At 34.0% G+C, this 16,296-nt stretch overlaps 1 protein-coding gene across 1 annotated transcript in view; it reads right to left on the reverse strand.

Annotated features, from left to right (window-relative positions):
* Window positions 1–16,296, reverse strand: part of mus81 (mus81 structure-specific endonuclease subunit) — a 135,952-nt gene that overhangs the window by 52,821 nt on the left and 66,835 nt on the right. Inside the window, exon 7 of the mRNA XM_090399263.1 lies at window positions 4,626–4,721. Within this exon, the coding sequence (XP_090255389.1) occupies window positions 4,626–4,721 (96 nt within the window). The remainder of the gene's footprint in view (window positions 1–4,625; window positions 4,722–16,296) is intronic.

Here is a 16,296-nt window from a genome sequence, read left to right on the forward strand (position 1 = left end):
AGATCCAATTGCCGTTGGTTTGCAAAATTTCGCTCAGGAGATTTGAGGCTACAAAACGAACCCCGTGGCCATCGTCCTTCCTCCATTGATTGGAATGAATTAAAGGATTTAATCAAATCATATCCACGACAAACTGTATGAGAGAATGCCCAGACACTAAATGTACACTTCTCAACTGTTTCATGTCACTTGGCAATAATAGGAAAAGTAAGGAAGCTCGACAAGTGGGTGCCTCACGAGCTCACTGATGAAAACAAAGAACTGCATTTGGAAGTGACTGTGGATGAGAAGTGGATATTCTACGACAATCGTACACATTCATCGCAGTGGTTGGGAGTGAAAGATGCCCCAGGAAGGACTCCAAACACACCTATGCATCCAATGAAGATGTTGTTTACTGTATGGTGGTCTTCTGCTGGTGTTATTCACAACTCATTCCTTCCACGAAGTGAAACGATAAATGCAGCTCGATAATGTACAGATATGCAGCAAATGCATGACAAATTGTGCCTTAAGCAACCAGCACTTGTGAATAAACATGGAGTCCTATTGATTCAGGATAACGGCCGACCACATACGACAGTGTCAACCATACAGCAAATCAACAATTTGGGATACGAAATTCTGCCTCATCCTCCATACTCTCCTGACATTTCCCCAACAGATTACCATGTTTTTCTGGCACTTGAGCCATTTTTTGTCCAAGAAATGCTTTGCCAATGATGCGTCAATTTATCGGGCAGTGGAGGACTTCATCACTTCCAGAGACACTGATTTTTACAAATGTGATATAAACGACCTTGCCACATGTTGGCAACAATGCATTGATGCTGCTGGAGATTACTTTGATTAAACAGATATTCTTCTTCTTTTTATTCTCTTCTTTTTCAATCTTCCTTAAAATCGGCCATTTCATTTGCAACAACCCAATATATATCAGGAAACTGAGAGGATGATGAGATTTATCTTCTATATTTTTATCAAAGGGGGGAGGGGGCTCTCTGTAACTTTTTTGTTTACTATGTTTACATGCAGTTTAGCTTTCTCACATTATTTTCTCTTTTCTGTCAGGTTAACTTACTTTAACTTACTTGTCAGAACTTTTGATGTGATTTCTTCTTTCCTGTAATGCTATCTCTTTAACATCTAGCATTCACCAATTTGATTTTTCTGCAGATTGCTTCACTACTGAAGAAAACATTGATTATTCACTGTCTTGAATTAATTTTTTTCCATTGCATGTTTAAGGCCTGGCTTTTGTTTTTGGACACCCTTCAGTTTCTCTCTGGGTGAGATTATTACATTTGAATCTATAGTTAATCTCTGAAAGCTACTTGATTTTGATATTTTTTGAAATTTTCATACAGATTTTCTTTTTACTATGATGATCACTTGCTATTTCAAATCCCTATAAACTCTTATATCCTGAACCAGTATGCAGATATGGCCATTGACAATGACATAGTCAATAAGATTTTTCCTTATTTCTTGTTTTCTTTGCATGTCAGTTAAGAACATCTTTATTTTGAAATATGGTATTAGTAATGGGTGATTTCATGTTCTGAACAGAAAAAACTAAACATGTCATCAGTGTCTTTTTTTTTTGCCATAGTATATTAAGTCTGGTGGCTTGTTTCAGTCTTGCACCATCTCATAAGTATCTTCCTCTATTTCTTTTTTCTACTTGCCCCCCCCCCCCCAATAAGTTCTGTTTTTCTTTTTAATCTTCAGCCATTTTGGAGGTACTAACATGTTTCTAGTAACTGTATAATGATCTGCGTTTAAATGTAAACTTCTGTTGCCCATCCAGTGTACTATAGGTTGACCAACCTTTTGTGAATGGGTTCTCCATAAAAACTATGACAACTGATATTAGATTTGTTATTATTATTATTTTAAATTTCCTAACTGCGCGGTTAGCCTAGTGGCTTTGCGCTTTGCAACCATATGCCTGGGGAAGGAGTGTCCCAGGTTCGATTCCCGTTGTAGATGTGAGGAATTTGAGGATCTTCCTCAGGCATAGTCAAGTTAGCCGGTCTTGGGCGCGGTCAGTAGGGTTTTTTCCACCAGTTTATCTGGCGTTTTTCATCCCGCAAACAGGCAAACCGGCCCCGTGAACATACGCCTCTACAGTCAAAAATATATCCCCCCCCCCCCAGCGGCAGACCAGGCGACGGGTCGGTTGGGTGTAGTACTAACAAGAAGTTGCATCTAAGTAACACGTGGACCCTGCATAGGAAGCGGGAATAACGCGTAGAAGAAGAAGAAGAAGAAGATTATTTTAAATTTCCTATTATGTAATCAGTAACAAATTTAAGGCTTCTTGCTTTAAATTTGTTACTGTTTATATAAGGAAAATTTCTTTATGTTTATATAAGGAAAACGCTATTTTCAAATTACTGAATAGGAAAAAGTCAATTAATTTTCATCCATTCTTATTTTGATGTGGTCTATTATTATACAATCTTTAAATGGTTTGTTACGTTTTGTTCTTACATTCAGATCACCTAATATAAGTATGTAGTAATTTTTGTGTTGTTAATAATTTATTGAAGTTGATTGTAAAATTCATCAGATTCTTCTTTATTTTCTTCTAGAGCATAAAAATTGAAACACTGTTATGTTTCTTTGTATTTTGTAATCTTGCTTATATTGTTTTTTTTCATCCTAGTATTTTTACAATATTTATATATCATTAGTATAGCTTCGCTTTTTGCTCCATCTTTACAGTGGAGACTGTATATTTGAATATGATCATTTAGTTTTTAATGCTTTCTTGTCTTTTTATTTTTGTTATGCGAGTTATCATGCTGCTTAATTAGTATTTTCTCCAATTCTTAATTTTTATGTGCTCTTCCTCTAACATTGTATGTTAAAATTCCAATGCTGCCACCTTTTTTCTGCTTTTGGGTGTTGTATTTTTTTTTATATTTTTTTATGCTTTATTTCCAATTTGTTCATCTGGTATTGTGTGAGACTCGTAAGTAATAGATGAGTCCTCTGATTTGGTTACTAGTCATAATAAAGCAAATCTGCTAACCTAACCTACCAGATCCCTTGTAGTTGTAAACTATCCTACTATTGCCAAACAGGCAGGACAGTCAATAACAGAATTGCTGATCATAAGGACTATATTCATTTCCATCAAAACAGCCATTCAGAACTTTCTGACCATGTTTTAGACACCTGCCATAGACTATACTGGAAAAAAACCCACTTCACTCCATCGCAGCAAATATAAATATGAAAGACTTGAATCTGCTTCTGTCTTAAGAAACTCTTCTAGCTTTAACACATTTGACTGCATGAAACTGCCAGAAATTTGGGAAGCTTTAATCCTCTGCACTTCAGCCCAATTTACGACTATAGACTCTCAATTGATATACTTCATTTTCATTACTTAGTATAGTGCCTCTGTGCATGTATCTAATGTTTTTTTTATTCCCTGATGATGGTAATTTGACTTTGCGGAATATTGGAAGAATTAATTAAATTTATTTTAGTTAATACACTAGGCCACATTGTAATTTCCTTAAAAAATATAGCTATGAATGATCAATGTATAAGCCTTTTCACCAGACGTTACTGAAGTGAACACCTAACCACTTATATATTTCTTGTGGATCTGTCACTTTCTTGCCATCTGCATTCATTGGTTATTCTTCCTTTTTCTTGTTACATACAAATAAAATTCTTTTGGACTCCTTTTGGCCTGTTTAGCTAACTTCTTTTCATAATTCAATTTAGTCTTTGTCACCTGTGGCTCTTCCTCTCCTGTGCTGCTCTATATACTGCTTCCAAGTCTTGTTATTACTCTTCTCACAATATCAGATTAATAACATTCTAATTTTTATGCAGCACCAGCTTTAAAGTACTATTCATCCTGTTAATTCTCATGCATTGCTTCAGGCTGCCCTCTCAGTTTATTATAATCACCAGCCTTATACTTCTGCTTATACCCCCTTTCTTAGTCAAAACTCTTACATGCATTGCCACCTCTTAAGTTAGGACTGCAAAGATCAAACTCATTAACTGGAGGTATCATAATCAACTCATTTATAGACAGAATTTCCAAAGAAAATTCTGTCATTGGATATTACTAGATCCAATGGTTCTTGTATACTGCATTTGATTTTTCTCCTCCCTCCAGTCTACATTCCCACAGATGAAATCACCCTTAACGATAATCTTCTTCTTTGTATCCATGAGATTTATCTCTCTATGCAATTCACGGTTCTCTTCAGGTGATCCTCGTGTGCAGTAGCACCCAACTACATACTCTGCCCTGTTCAATTCATTTAAAAAATCAGATTAATTAGTAATTAAAATTATCAGTAATAAATGCTAAATATAAAAAAAAATACAATTCTTTACAGCAGATTACAAATACAACTTGTAACAAACAATGCAGCAGTGCCCTCTAATTATCATACCACATTCTAAAATTTTACTGAATATCTCAATCCAAACTAAGCTATGATGAACAAAATATAACTAAATTTAATACAAATTAAACATTAGAATTATATAGATGAGTACTTTACATATGAAACAGTTAAAATACTTAATTATGGTTTGGAAGTAAACTTTTACTACAAATAATTTTGTTCTAGGGATCAACTTACCATGTAAGACTTTTTAAGGTTATGTGTTACTAAGGTGAGGTAGGCTGCTGATTCCCTTTGATCTCTTGTTCTTTTAACCATTAAACCATCACAAATCTGCAAGTGTAATAAATATAAACTTGTAATGAAAAGATATTTCATTGTAATGGATAGTGATTTCATAAATTTCAAATATCTATATAATAAGGTGAGTTACATTTTATAATTAAATTATGAAGAGAGTTGAAAGAAATATCATCTTCTTCATAGGTAACGAAGTATTGCTTCACCATATAATTAAATTTTGAGAATATTCAAAATTTTCTTGAAGAACAGAAAATTTCAGTGTCTAGACTTGGAAATGAAAATTATTAAAATAAAGGGTATTGTTTATATTACTACCATAATGTTTCAAGTTATCTTTAAAAGAAAATACAGAAAAAAATATAAGGAGTGGTGTTTCAGTTTTGCTGTACTGACAATTGTATATTTTTGTACTGACTTTGGATAATTAGTGATATGAAACAAACTATCAGTTGTAGATTTTTCAATTCTGATGTGATGATTCTTAACAACTACTTGCAGGAGATATAGGAGTAATTTTTATTCAGGTTTGATTCTTTGGCCTCATCTGAAGTCTGTGTGGAGGGCACACTCCATGTGCTTTCCATACAGCATTTAGATGATGACCAATTTGTCCATAATATTTAAGAGATGTTGTACACTCCTAGGGCAGGGGGGGGGAGTGAACATAGACAAATTCTTTAGTGGATGGGATGAAAGGGAACAGCTTTTGGATTAGAGAGAAGGCAAAACTTTTTTTTTTTTTTTTTTAAAGGATGTGAGAGAATTATTTTGGAAACTCTCCTTAACATATGGAATGAAAAGGAAATGTGATATGTGGTTTCTAAGAGGATGGTTCTGATCTGTAGTATTTAAAATTTTTCCTGCTAAGCAGCTCTTAGTAGCTATTAAGCTATTGAAGATGAGATCAGTCTGGATTTATTATTATTATTCTGGGCAACTCCAAGGAGTCGACAGACTCATCGATGGAGGCCCTAACATCATGTCAAGAACAACTATTCGACATTCACACAGTATCTATCATACCTCGCCTTGAACTCATTCACAGTCATAGCACCCACAACAGCCTCTGGTAGCTTATTCCACTCATTCACCACTCTCCAAGTAAAAAACCTAGCTCTAACAGACCTGCCAACCACATTCTTGCCCAGCTTTCATGTATGGTCCCTTGTCCTACTGTTGGATCCTACTTGTTCTTAATCTATACTTTGGATCCTATAATAAATTTAGTTTAATCCTTTATTCAAGTGTGAGCAAACAAAGTTTGCACCTGAAAGTATCTTCAGGACTGGGTTAAGGTGGTACAACACCAGGGCAACTCGTTGCAAAGGTGGAGCAAGCTACCAACACTCCTATCTCAGTATCTCCTATAATGCAAAACACATCTCCTTGCAGATATGTCTAATGTTATGCATTAAGGGAAGGGCCACTACCCAGACTAGTTTCGACCTTTATTGAGGTCTCTTCAGTGGGAGCCAGGCCCAAGTGGAGATATCAGGCAGAAGCATTAGCAGGTCATCTCTACCTATAGGAATTGCCAATTGGTGTGCCACCCTTTTTTAATAATAATTTACTCTGGATTTAGAGAAAGATGTTGAAAGTTTATTTTTCACTTGGTTAGAGTATAATAAATTTAGTTTAATCCTTTATCCAAGTGTGAGCAAACAAAGTTTGCGCCTAGACATATCCGCAAGGAGATGTGTTTTGCATTATAGGAGATACTGAGATAGGAGTGTTGGTATCTTGCTCCACCTTTGCAACGAGTTGCCCTGGTGTTGTACCACCTTAACCCAGTCCTGAAGATACTTTCAGGTGCAAACTTTGTTTGCTCACACTTGGATAAAGGATTAAACTAAATTTATTATACTCTAACCAAGTGAAAAATAAACTTTCAACATCAAAATACTTTGGATCCGACATGATTACTATTACGATGTTCTTAACTAATTGATACATTGTAAGCTGATTTCTAATTCAAATATAAAGAAAATTTATATTTAAAGACTGCGCCACTTTATATCTAAATTAGTTCAAGAATTGAAGATAAACCAACTCTCAACTACCCTTCCTTTATATGTTGTTATTATAAATACTGGCCGAGTATATTTAACCTTTTTATCACTGCCGCTTTGGTTCGAATCTTTTATGAATGGTGCAGTAAAAGAGATTCAGGCAAAATACAACCTTTGATTAACAAAAACAAACATTTAATTTTAAAATCACAAATTTTACATTTAATTTTAAAATCACAAATTTTACACTTAAGATCAAATCACTAATTAAGATATTATAAACACTTCAGCCTTTCTGATAACACTGTCATACAAACTCAGACAATGGTAAGTTTGTTATCTCTAATACAGTCTTCTCACAGTTCCTTAAGTTCCAAATACAATAAAATCACAGTAACACCTCCTTACAAGCAAACACTTTTAAATTTACACTTCAGTTAATCTTCACAATAGTTACTGTTAACATAAGGAAATTCTAGGATGAAACACACTCACATCTCAGCATAGGAATATTAATGGTTGGAATGTTCTTATCGATAATCTTTTTCCTTCATCAACTTATACATTTACACTTTTTACAACTGTAAGCACTTTAAACAGTAAACGGCACTCATTAAATAAATTCTTCTAAGCAATAACTGAATTAATCATCGGTCACAATACACATAAACAAATGTTGTTGCATAAAGTACTACCGTTCACTCATGAAATAAAGCAATAATTCCTTAACTTTAGGTTTTATATGCACAGTTGTTCATCTCTCCGGCATTCAATTAATTCTTTAAGCACTATACTTCTGAATACAACTATCGTTAAACTTCAATTTTCACAGCCTCTACTTATTCTCTATACTTCAAGGTTCCGTATGTCCTTGAAAGGTCGGCGCTGAAACTAAATCTCAACTCAAGTGTCTCTAGTCTATTTAATAGTCTCTCAGCCTTTTTTTCGTAGCTATAATTGTTGTTCTACAACTTATTAGCTAACTGCCTCTCGACTAGTAGACTTTATTTAGCTGTGATTTTCGAATGCCGAATGTTCCGATTCCAACCTAATGCCAATCTCTCTCTTATAAATCTCTAATGCTCCCCTTTTCCAGCGTTCCTCGCTTTTTATATCCGTTTTTCCCCCTAAATTGTTCACGTGATTTCTTTCTAAAACTCTTTTCAATAAACCTTCTCATGCGGTGTTCTAAAAAACGTGCTCGCTCACTTACATACATTTCCATGACAACCAAACAAAATATAATAAAATTGAGCTATTACATAATGTTATACTTTACAAACAGGAATAAATAGAGAATATTTACATTTCAAATAATGCCCAGTTAAATTATCAAATACAAGTTCTTATAATATTAACATAATAATAATTAAAATAGCTTAATAATATTTAATACAGTCTTTTCATTATTAATACATATATCTATGATTAAATAATTAGATATTAGACAAAATTAAAGTAGTTATATGAATATTAAAATGTAAAATAAGTTGTTTACATTAAATAATATTTACAAGTCTAGTCTTTGTGATGGAAGATCATGTTGGATTCTGAAGCGAATAATAATTACTCTAATCTCTACATAATCAGAATCCAACACTACCACCACCAGTCCTATTCTCAAAAATATCTTCTGGATTAATCTTATAGAAACCCTTTTTGAATAATTTGAATGTCTCAATCATATCACCCCTTTTCTGCCTATCAACCAATTTTTGCAACTCACAAATCTTCAACCTGTTCTCATAAGGTTCATTCCATAGACCTGCTATCATCTTGGTCACTCGTCTCTGGATCCTCTCCACCTCCTCCACCCCATCAAGAAGAAACCTTGGTGCCCTTATCTGGGCACAGTAGTCTAGATGGGGGTCTTATCAAGGCGCGATACAGAGGAACAATAACTTGTTTGTCTCTGCTTGTTAAAGTATTTTTCAGCAACCAAGTGATTTGATGAGCTGATTTAGCCACTTTTGCGATGTGCCCCCTAAACTTCAACTTCCTATCCACCAACGATCCCAAATCCCTGGCTTCATCAATCTCCTGGAGTACGGTTCCACCAATGTGATATATTGCTGCTAATCTTTTCACCCCAAAATGCATAACCTTACACTTTGCCACATTAAATTGACATCCATTTTCCTTAGTCCAGTCCTCCAAACTATCCAAATCATCTTGCAAAATTTTGACATCTTGTACACTCACTATTGCTCTACCCAACTTTGCATCATCAGCAAACAAGTGAACACTTCCTCTCAGATCCTTTCCTATATTGTTACTGAACAAATTGAAAAGTAGTGGTCCAAGAACAGAACCCTGTGGCACACCACCAGTCACAAGCTGTCTTTTGGACTCTACTCCTGAATAAACCACTCTCTGATATCTCTCCATCAGCCACCCTCCTATCCATCTCACCAACCCTTTATCCATCCCCATATGCTGCAGTTTACTGATTACAGTTCCATGTGGTATCCTGTCAAAGGCCTTAGCAAGGTCCAGTAGAATCACTGTAAACCCATTACCCTTATCCAGTTCAGCCATCACTGTGTTATAAAACATGAGCAAGTTACTGAGGCATGATCTACCTTCACAAAACCATGTTATCCCCCATACAGTATCCCATTTTCATCTATCCAATCCTGTATTCTTCTCTTGACTAATTTCTCCAAGACCTTGACAATGATTCCTGATATGCTAATCGGTCGGTAATTTACAACAGCAATCTTGGAACCTCCTTTATGCAGTGGATCTATTTTCCCCTCTTTCCACCCTCAACTAACTAACTAACCCAGACCTGAGACTCAAATTAAACAAATGGTCAAGGGTACTGACAATTCTTTAGCCGCTTCACATACGACACGAGCTGGTATACCATCCAATCCCACAGATGTATTGACATTGAGATTTTGTAATAGACTACTCACCTCCACTTCATTCACCACAATTCCCGTATAATCTATTGGTTCATTCATTTCTGCAATGTCACCACCTGGATGATATATTCTTGCAAAGTGCTCGCTCAGTAATTCAACTATATCAGCTGATTCATTTACCTCCCTACCATCAGCATTCTTTAAAATCATTCTGCCATATACATTTTTTCTTTTACTTGCAACATATTGAAAAAACTGCTTGGGATTCCCTTTAGCCTGCATGGCTAATATTCTTTCATAATCCGGTTTTGCTTTTCTTACCACACTCATTACCCTTCTGGCCTGCACTTTATACCATTCATGTGCCTGCTGGTCACCTTTCTCCTTAAATTCTCTCCATTGTAGTTTCTTTTTTTGCAGCTCAAGCTTAATGGTGTTATTCATCCATTTAACCCCTACTTGATTTATTACTTGAACTCTAGGTATACAGTTAGCCATTGCCTCATGCAAACACTTCCTAACCGCCTCCCATGCACTATCAACATCCAGCCCTTGCAATTTTACATGCCATGGCACCGAACCAATCAAACTCCTTAGCTTGTCATACTCACCAGCCCGATAATTCAACATGTACCCTGTCTTAATTGTAAATTCCACACCTTTAGCCACCTACCAAGTCAAGACCCTATGATCACTCTCAACAATTGGTGGCAAAATGGTCATATTCATTACAGCCAAATTCTCAGATGCAATTAAGAGATGTTGTACAGTCCTGAGGGGGGGGGTGAACATAGACAAATTTTGTCTTTAGTGGATGGGATGAAAGGGAGCAGCTTTTGGATTAGAGAGAAGGCAAAACTTTTTTTTTTTTTTTTTAAAGGATGTGAGAGAATTATTTTGGAAACGCTCCTTAACATATGGAATGAAAAGGAAATGTGATATGTGGTTTCTAAGAGGATGGTTTTCACAATTTTCACAGTATATATATAAAGTAAGATTCTGAATGTACTGTTGATTACAGGACCATCGCCAGATTAGATTGCGCCCTGAGGCAAACAATTAAATATCGCCTCTAATGGATTATAAGACAAAATTATAAGAAAATCTCCAATCCTATTTTGTTTTTATTACAAGAGAAACATTAAGGCAAAACAATTACATAATAATATTAATTAAATGTTTGCTCTATGGGGATAATGTTCATCATGTTCATATTTGACCATGTTCATAGACAAGTAATGAAGATAAGGAGTTTGATGGACCACAAATATTGATACTAAAGACTTTTCTTTCTTTCTTTCTTAATGGTGCACTGAATTCAGTGATGGATACTGGGAGATTTTGTTAAGAATTTTGAATTTGGTTGTTCACAGAATAAGAAGACACTATTTTCATTCCAATTGTTTCTAATTAATTGTTGCTAAATATAGTACACAGACCGTAAATGTCTTCTCTGTATTATATTTAGTGATACAATACAATTACTTGTTTTTCTTGCATCTGTAATATGGTGCCTGTTGGAGAGGGGATTGGGATGTTTTTCATTATAAAGGAATATTTTCATTCCAGTCTTCAGATAGAATAGGTGCAATGAGTAAAAATAAATCCTTCCATGCATCATAAGAAGAAGACTGTGCATGTCTATCTCTAACACAGTATTAGCATATGTCGAATATCTATTATTGATAAGATAGAAGATCCATTGACAAAAAACCTTGTGATGCAGGTAGAATTTGTGAACATGTATAATTCTAGTGATCAGAAATTATCTATGTATATACCACTATGTAAAAAGCGTATAGTGATCATTATATTTTGTTTTTATTACAAGAGAAACATTAAGGCATTATTGCCTTAATGTTTCTCTTGTAATTAGTGAATTACAAGAGATTCTTAGAAAATTCTTAGAAAACAAAGTGAAATAAAAATAAAACATAGAAATAAATGCACATAACAAGCACAAGAAATTGTACAAAATGATTTGCAGCTCCATCTACCCACACATATTCCTGCTACATTTAGATATATCACTTAATCAACATTAGCTGGTTGGATTAGTTATTTACTAACAATGTATACAGCCACTGTTTATTATTGGTTATTTATATTTCATAAACAATTTTCTTTTTCTATCCTCAAAAGGTTATTTTTTTTTTTTTAAATCATGTCCATCATAAAAGCAAACATGCATGTCTAAAGTTTTTATGTATACATCAGCCCCACACACAAGAGGCCCAAGACCTGTGACAGTGCCATATGTGGGTAAGTGAGAGATGGCAGAGAAGATGTGTTGAATTACTTTTTGAAAACTTGAAGGCTGTAGTCATTGGGGAAGACAGTGTGAGAAGACTGTTCCAAAGAGCAGAGATGTAGAAAATGAAGGCAGAGGATGAGAAGTTGGTTCGATAAGTTCGGAGTTGAACTGTAAATGGGTATTGACTGGCAGCTCCTCGTGTTCATATATGAGTATAATCCTATGAAAATACCTATAGAAAAGACATAATGCAGCAACAGAACATTTATGGGAAAGTGACTGGAGAGATGTAGTGTTATTTGGGGGGAGGTTCAATTAACCCTGCGGAGCTCGCAGTCGAAAAAATTGCAGCATAGGTCGCGTGTATCTAAGAGATAAATTCATTACTAGTATGTTCTAAAATGCGATAAAACTTACAAAAAAAACACTGCAAATATAATACATGATGGGTTATTTATTTTCAGTTACAATCTAGAAATTATTGAACAAAGAAAAACAACAACAACTAAACCAATACTATACTGACATCGGAGTTCGTGCTATCTCTCAGATACAATTTACTATCAGATATCACTTTCACATTCGACTCTATCATTCTCATCATCAGACTTGAGTAACAAAATTGCTGAATCTCTTCACCATCTGATGGATTATCCAATCAATATATTTTTCTGGCAATTTTCAATAGTAAATAAAAAAAAACCCAACTAAACTGATACTATACTGACATCGAGGGTTGCGGTATCTCTCAGATACAATTTATTATCAAATGTTACAAATCTTTATATAACACGTGTTAAACCAAAACAGAGTGTATAAATAGTGTGGAATATCACTCATAATATATGAATGCGCAGCTACTCATGCTCTCCAATCTATACACTGGATATGTGTAAGAATATTTATATTAAACAATTTGTTTGTATCTGTAAGTTCAGCCGTGACCTCTGCTGGTTAAGCAAACCGTCCACTTCTGTATACAATCAAGGGAAGTTTTAGCTCAAATCCACCTAACCTTAGAATACTGTTCCCACATTTGAGGAACAATATTCTGAGGTTGGGTAGATTTGAGCTTTATAAAGTGTCAGGAGTTGAGCAGGAGAGAAGTACTGTTTGGAATGGAAAAGAATACCAAGTTTTTTTGAGGATGAACACAATATGGACTTGATGTGTTCATACCAGGATATACTGGATATGAGAGTTAACCCAAGAGAGAAAATTGATCCTGGTTAGTGAGAGGAATATTGTCAAAAGTGAGGGAGAGAGTGGAATGGTTTTTCTTTACAGAAATGAAACAGGACTGTGTTTTGGTGACATTAAAATCCACCAAGTTTTCATCCCTCAGAATAGGAAAACTGGCCATTAGAACATATGCAATTAACATACATAATACACTGTCTGTAGGAAACAACAGTTAGCCACCACTGCTGAGGGGCCATAAAAGCAGGCAAAAACTAATGAATAAATAGTCCAGTTGCATCCACAGCAGTGTACTGGTTAAGGGATCAGCCCTGTTCAGGCACCAGCTAAGAAATACAAAAAAAAAAATGTATAGGAAGAAGGGTATAGGTGAAGTACTGAGCCCCGAAGTACAATAGCATTAATTGATTTTAGCTTTTTAGGATGCTAGCTTTTTAAGGAGGCCACAATGCCAGACTCAATCAATGCCTTGCAAATATCAAGAATGACTACTCGAGTTTTCTGAAGTTTCTCATGGCTTGCATTTAAAGGTGAGTGAATGAGGTTGGCAAGATTTGTTGTGGAATGAGAATTGCTTCACCCCATCAACATATTGGACACACAAATATAATCACACAACTGTAATTATTAACAATTCATTTACCATCATGGAAATTATTTTTAATCACACCTGCACTTTCTTGGTCTCATATTTGCCATTTTCACATGGTGCATTAATGTTGGCTCACATATTTACACCCTTTAATAATTCAAATATAGTATTCTCCTTAATTACTGTTTTATAATATATCCTGAAATCCCCCCCACCACCACACAGATTTGATTCTAGTTAAAGAACAAGTCACGATATGTGTCCTTTCACCCTGCCTGGTTAAGGTGGCAGCGGAAGTTTCCTACTTGCCCTGATGTGAATATGTTAAAAAAAAAAGAAAAAAAAAGTGTCTCTTTTTCAACCCATCTCACATAGTCCAGCAATCTCTTATCATCAATAGCTAGTTCCAATATACTAATATACTAAATAATATATAATTTTTAAAGGGCTTTTCATGTCGATTAAAAAATATTTTGTGCATATGTTGTACTATTTCATATGGGTATACATCATTTTATAAAGGCATCAAATTATAAAAATTTGTATAAAAATGACTGATGCTGGTTATATATGGTTACACAGATGTGCAAGTATCACATTTTATGTTATACATCCATGTAGCATATGTATTGATAAAAGTCTGGTATTCAAATTTATAACTGAAAAGAGACTGCTGATATATAAAAAAATAACAGCAGCAGCATATGCAAAACTTTCTATATTGCCAAAAAAAAAAGATCCAAAATAATCACACAAAACATCTTACGTTATTGAAAAAAAAAAAAAAAAGATATTGTTCAGAATTAACTTCATATCTTATTTTAATGTATACTGTTAGTTTTTATTATAAAACTAAAACCGCTACAAAATGGAGCATCTAAACAAAATGTAAATAATATGAGTGCAGGCTAAAAATTTCCTCCACTTATTTTAATTGTGATGCATATAAGTAACTTTTGCTGCATGAGACTACTTTAACTGGACACTCAGTTATTGAATGAGTAAAACTTTATATGCAGTCCATTATATATTGTGATTTAATGAATAAAGCTTACTCGGTGTGATTAATTTGATTTTATTTTTTGATGGATTCAGAAGCACAATATATATATAAAATAAGATTCTGAATGTACTGTTGATTACAGGACCGTCGCTAGATTAGATCGCGTCCTGAGGCAAACAATTAAATATCGCCCCTAATGGATTATAAGACAAAATTATAAGAAAATCTCCAATTGCTATTTTGTTTTTATTACAAGAGAAACATTAAGGCAAAACAATTACATAATAATATTAATTAAATGTTTGCTCTATGGGGATATCACACAATAAAACTGTTTATAAGCTCAAAAGCTCAAAGTGTGATACGCATGCCAAACTTTGAGAAAACTGATCTAATAAGAGGTTCTAAAATGTTTACTTTTAGTATGTATGACTAAAAATTTTTTTAATTATTAAAATATAATAAGCACAAAAATTAAACTAAATGCCGGATATTTGTAATATATCTTGTTGCCCTACCGCAATATGGCTGAACGAGAACCCTTATTTCGGTGCTGAGAGGCAGGATGCCTCTATGCTACAACCTTTCGATGGTACAGGTTGATTATTTTACCATTATTTTCATTTGTTAAGATTTTGCAAGCTCGAGTGTTAGCCATATTATTAATGATAGATTTTTTTCTTCTTTGTGTATGTTTATTTGATAATTAGACTTATTCATTTTAAACATTCTCATTTGGTTACAATCAAATGCATATTAAAACAGCATATTTGCATCAAGTATTTTTAAATTACAAGAAAATAGCATGAAAGTATGAATGTATGATATTTGTGTTTATAATTAAATTAGAAGGCAAAAATGATTCATTCAACTTTTCTTTACAACATGCATTCCTCAAAATCACTACCAAATTGCTTTTCTGTAAAAGTCAATCACAGAATTCAGAAGCTGAATGTTTTCCTTAACCGAATGGGGAAAGAAGAGGTTCAGCTCATGCAGAGATATTTTAATTTAGCATGCTGAAACAAATAAATTAACAAAATCATAAGCACTTAGTTTACAGGTTCTCAAGAAGATAAAGAAATGTTTCATGTTGGAAAAAAGTACATGATATGCAGTCCATGTAGAGCATTTCATCTAACTCTTTGCCTGAAATATGGAAAGTGTATGCACAAAAAGAAATATACCACAGCTTTTTTATAAGAAACCTAAGCAATCAAAGACTATTATCCATTATACAGAAGAAAGTTAGAAGATGGTGAATTCAGAGCAAAATTAAAAGTAGAAACTACCAAAGTATTATTACAAGAAACTGATAATGTCAGGACAATTATTCCATAGAGTTGCTGACAGGTTGGATACTTAACAAGTTGAGTTGGGAAAGAATCTTTTCTTCTTGTAATAATAACATGAACAGTGTCTCAAAAACACTGTTCATGTATACTACTATTGTAGCATAGATGTAATTACAGATAAAAGTCTAAATTTCTTTGCACACGTTATTCTCGGTAATTATGGGACCTAAATGGGATTTAGGGATTTAAATATGAATTTAGAAATACCAGCAGTTATTTAATAACTGCTAGTATTTTTAAATTCATATATTATTTCCTTGTGACAAAAAAGTTGTTTACTTATATGGCAATCTAATTTTTTTTAAATTACTTTATTTTTTGT

This window comes from Typopeltis vanoorti, chromosome 10 (assembly GCF_054136105.1).
Source record: "Typopeltis vanoorti isolate ZY-2024b chromosome 10, IOZ_Tvanoo_1.0, whole genome shotgun sequence".
NCBI lineage: Eukaryota > Metazoa > Arthropoda > Arachnida > Uropygi > Thelyphonidae > Typopeltis > Typopeltis vanoorti.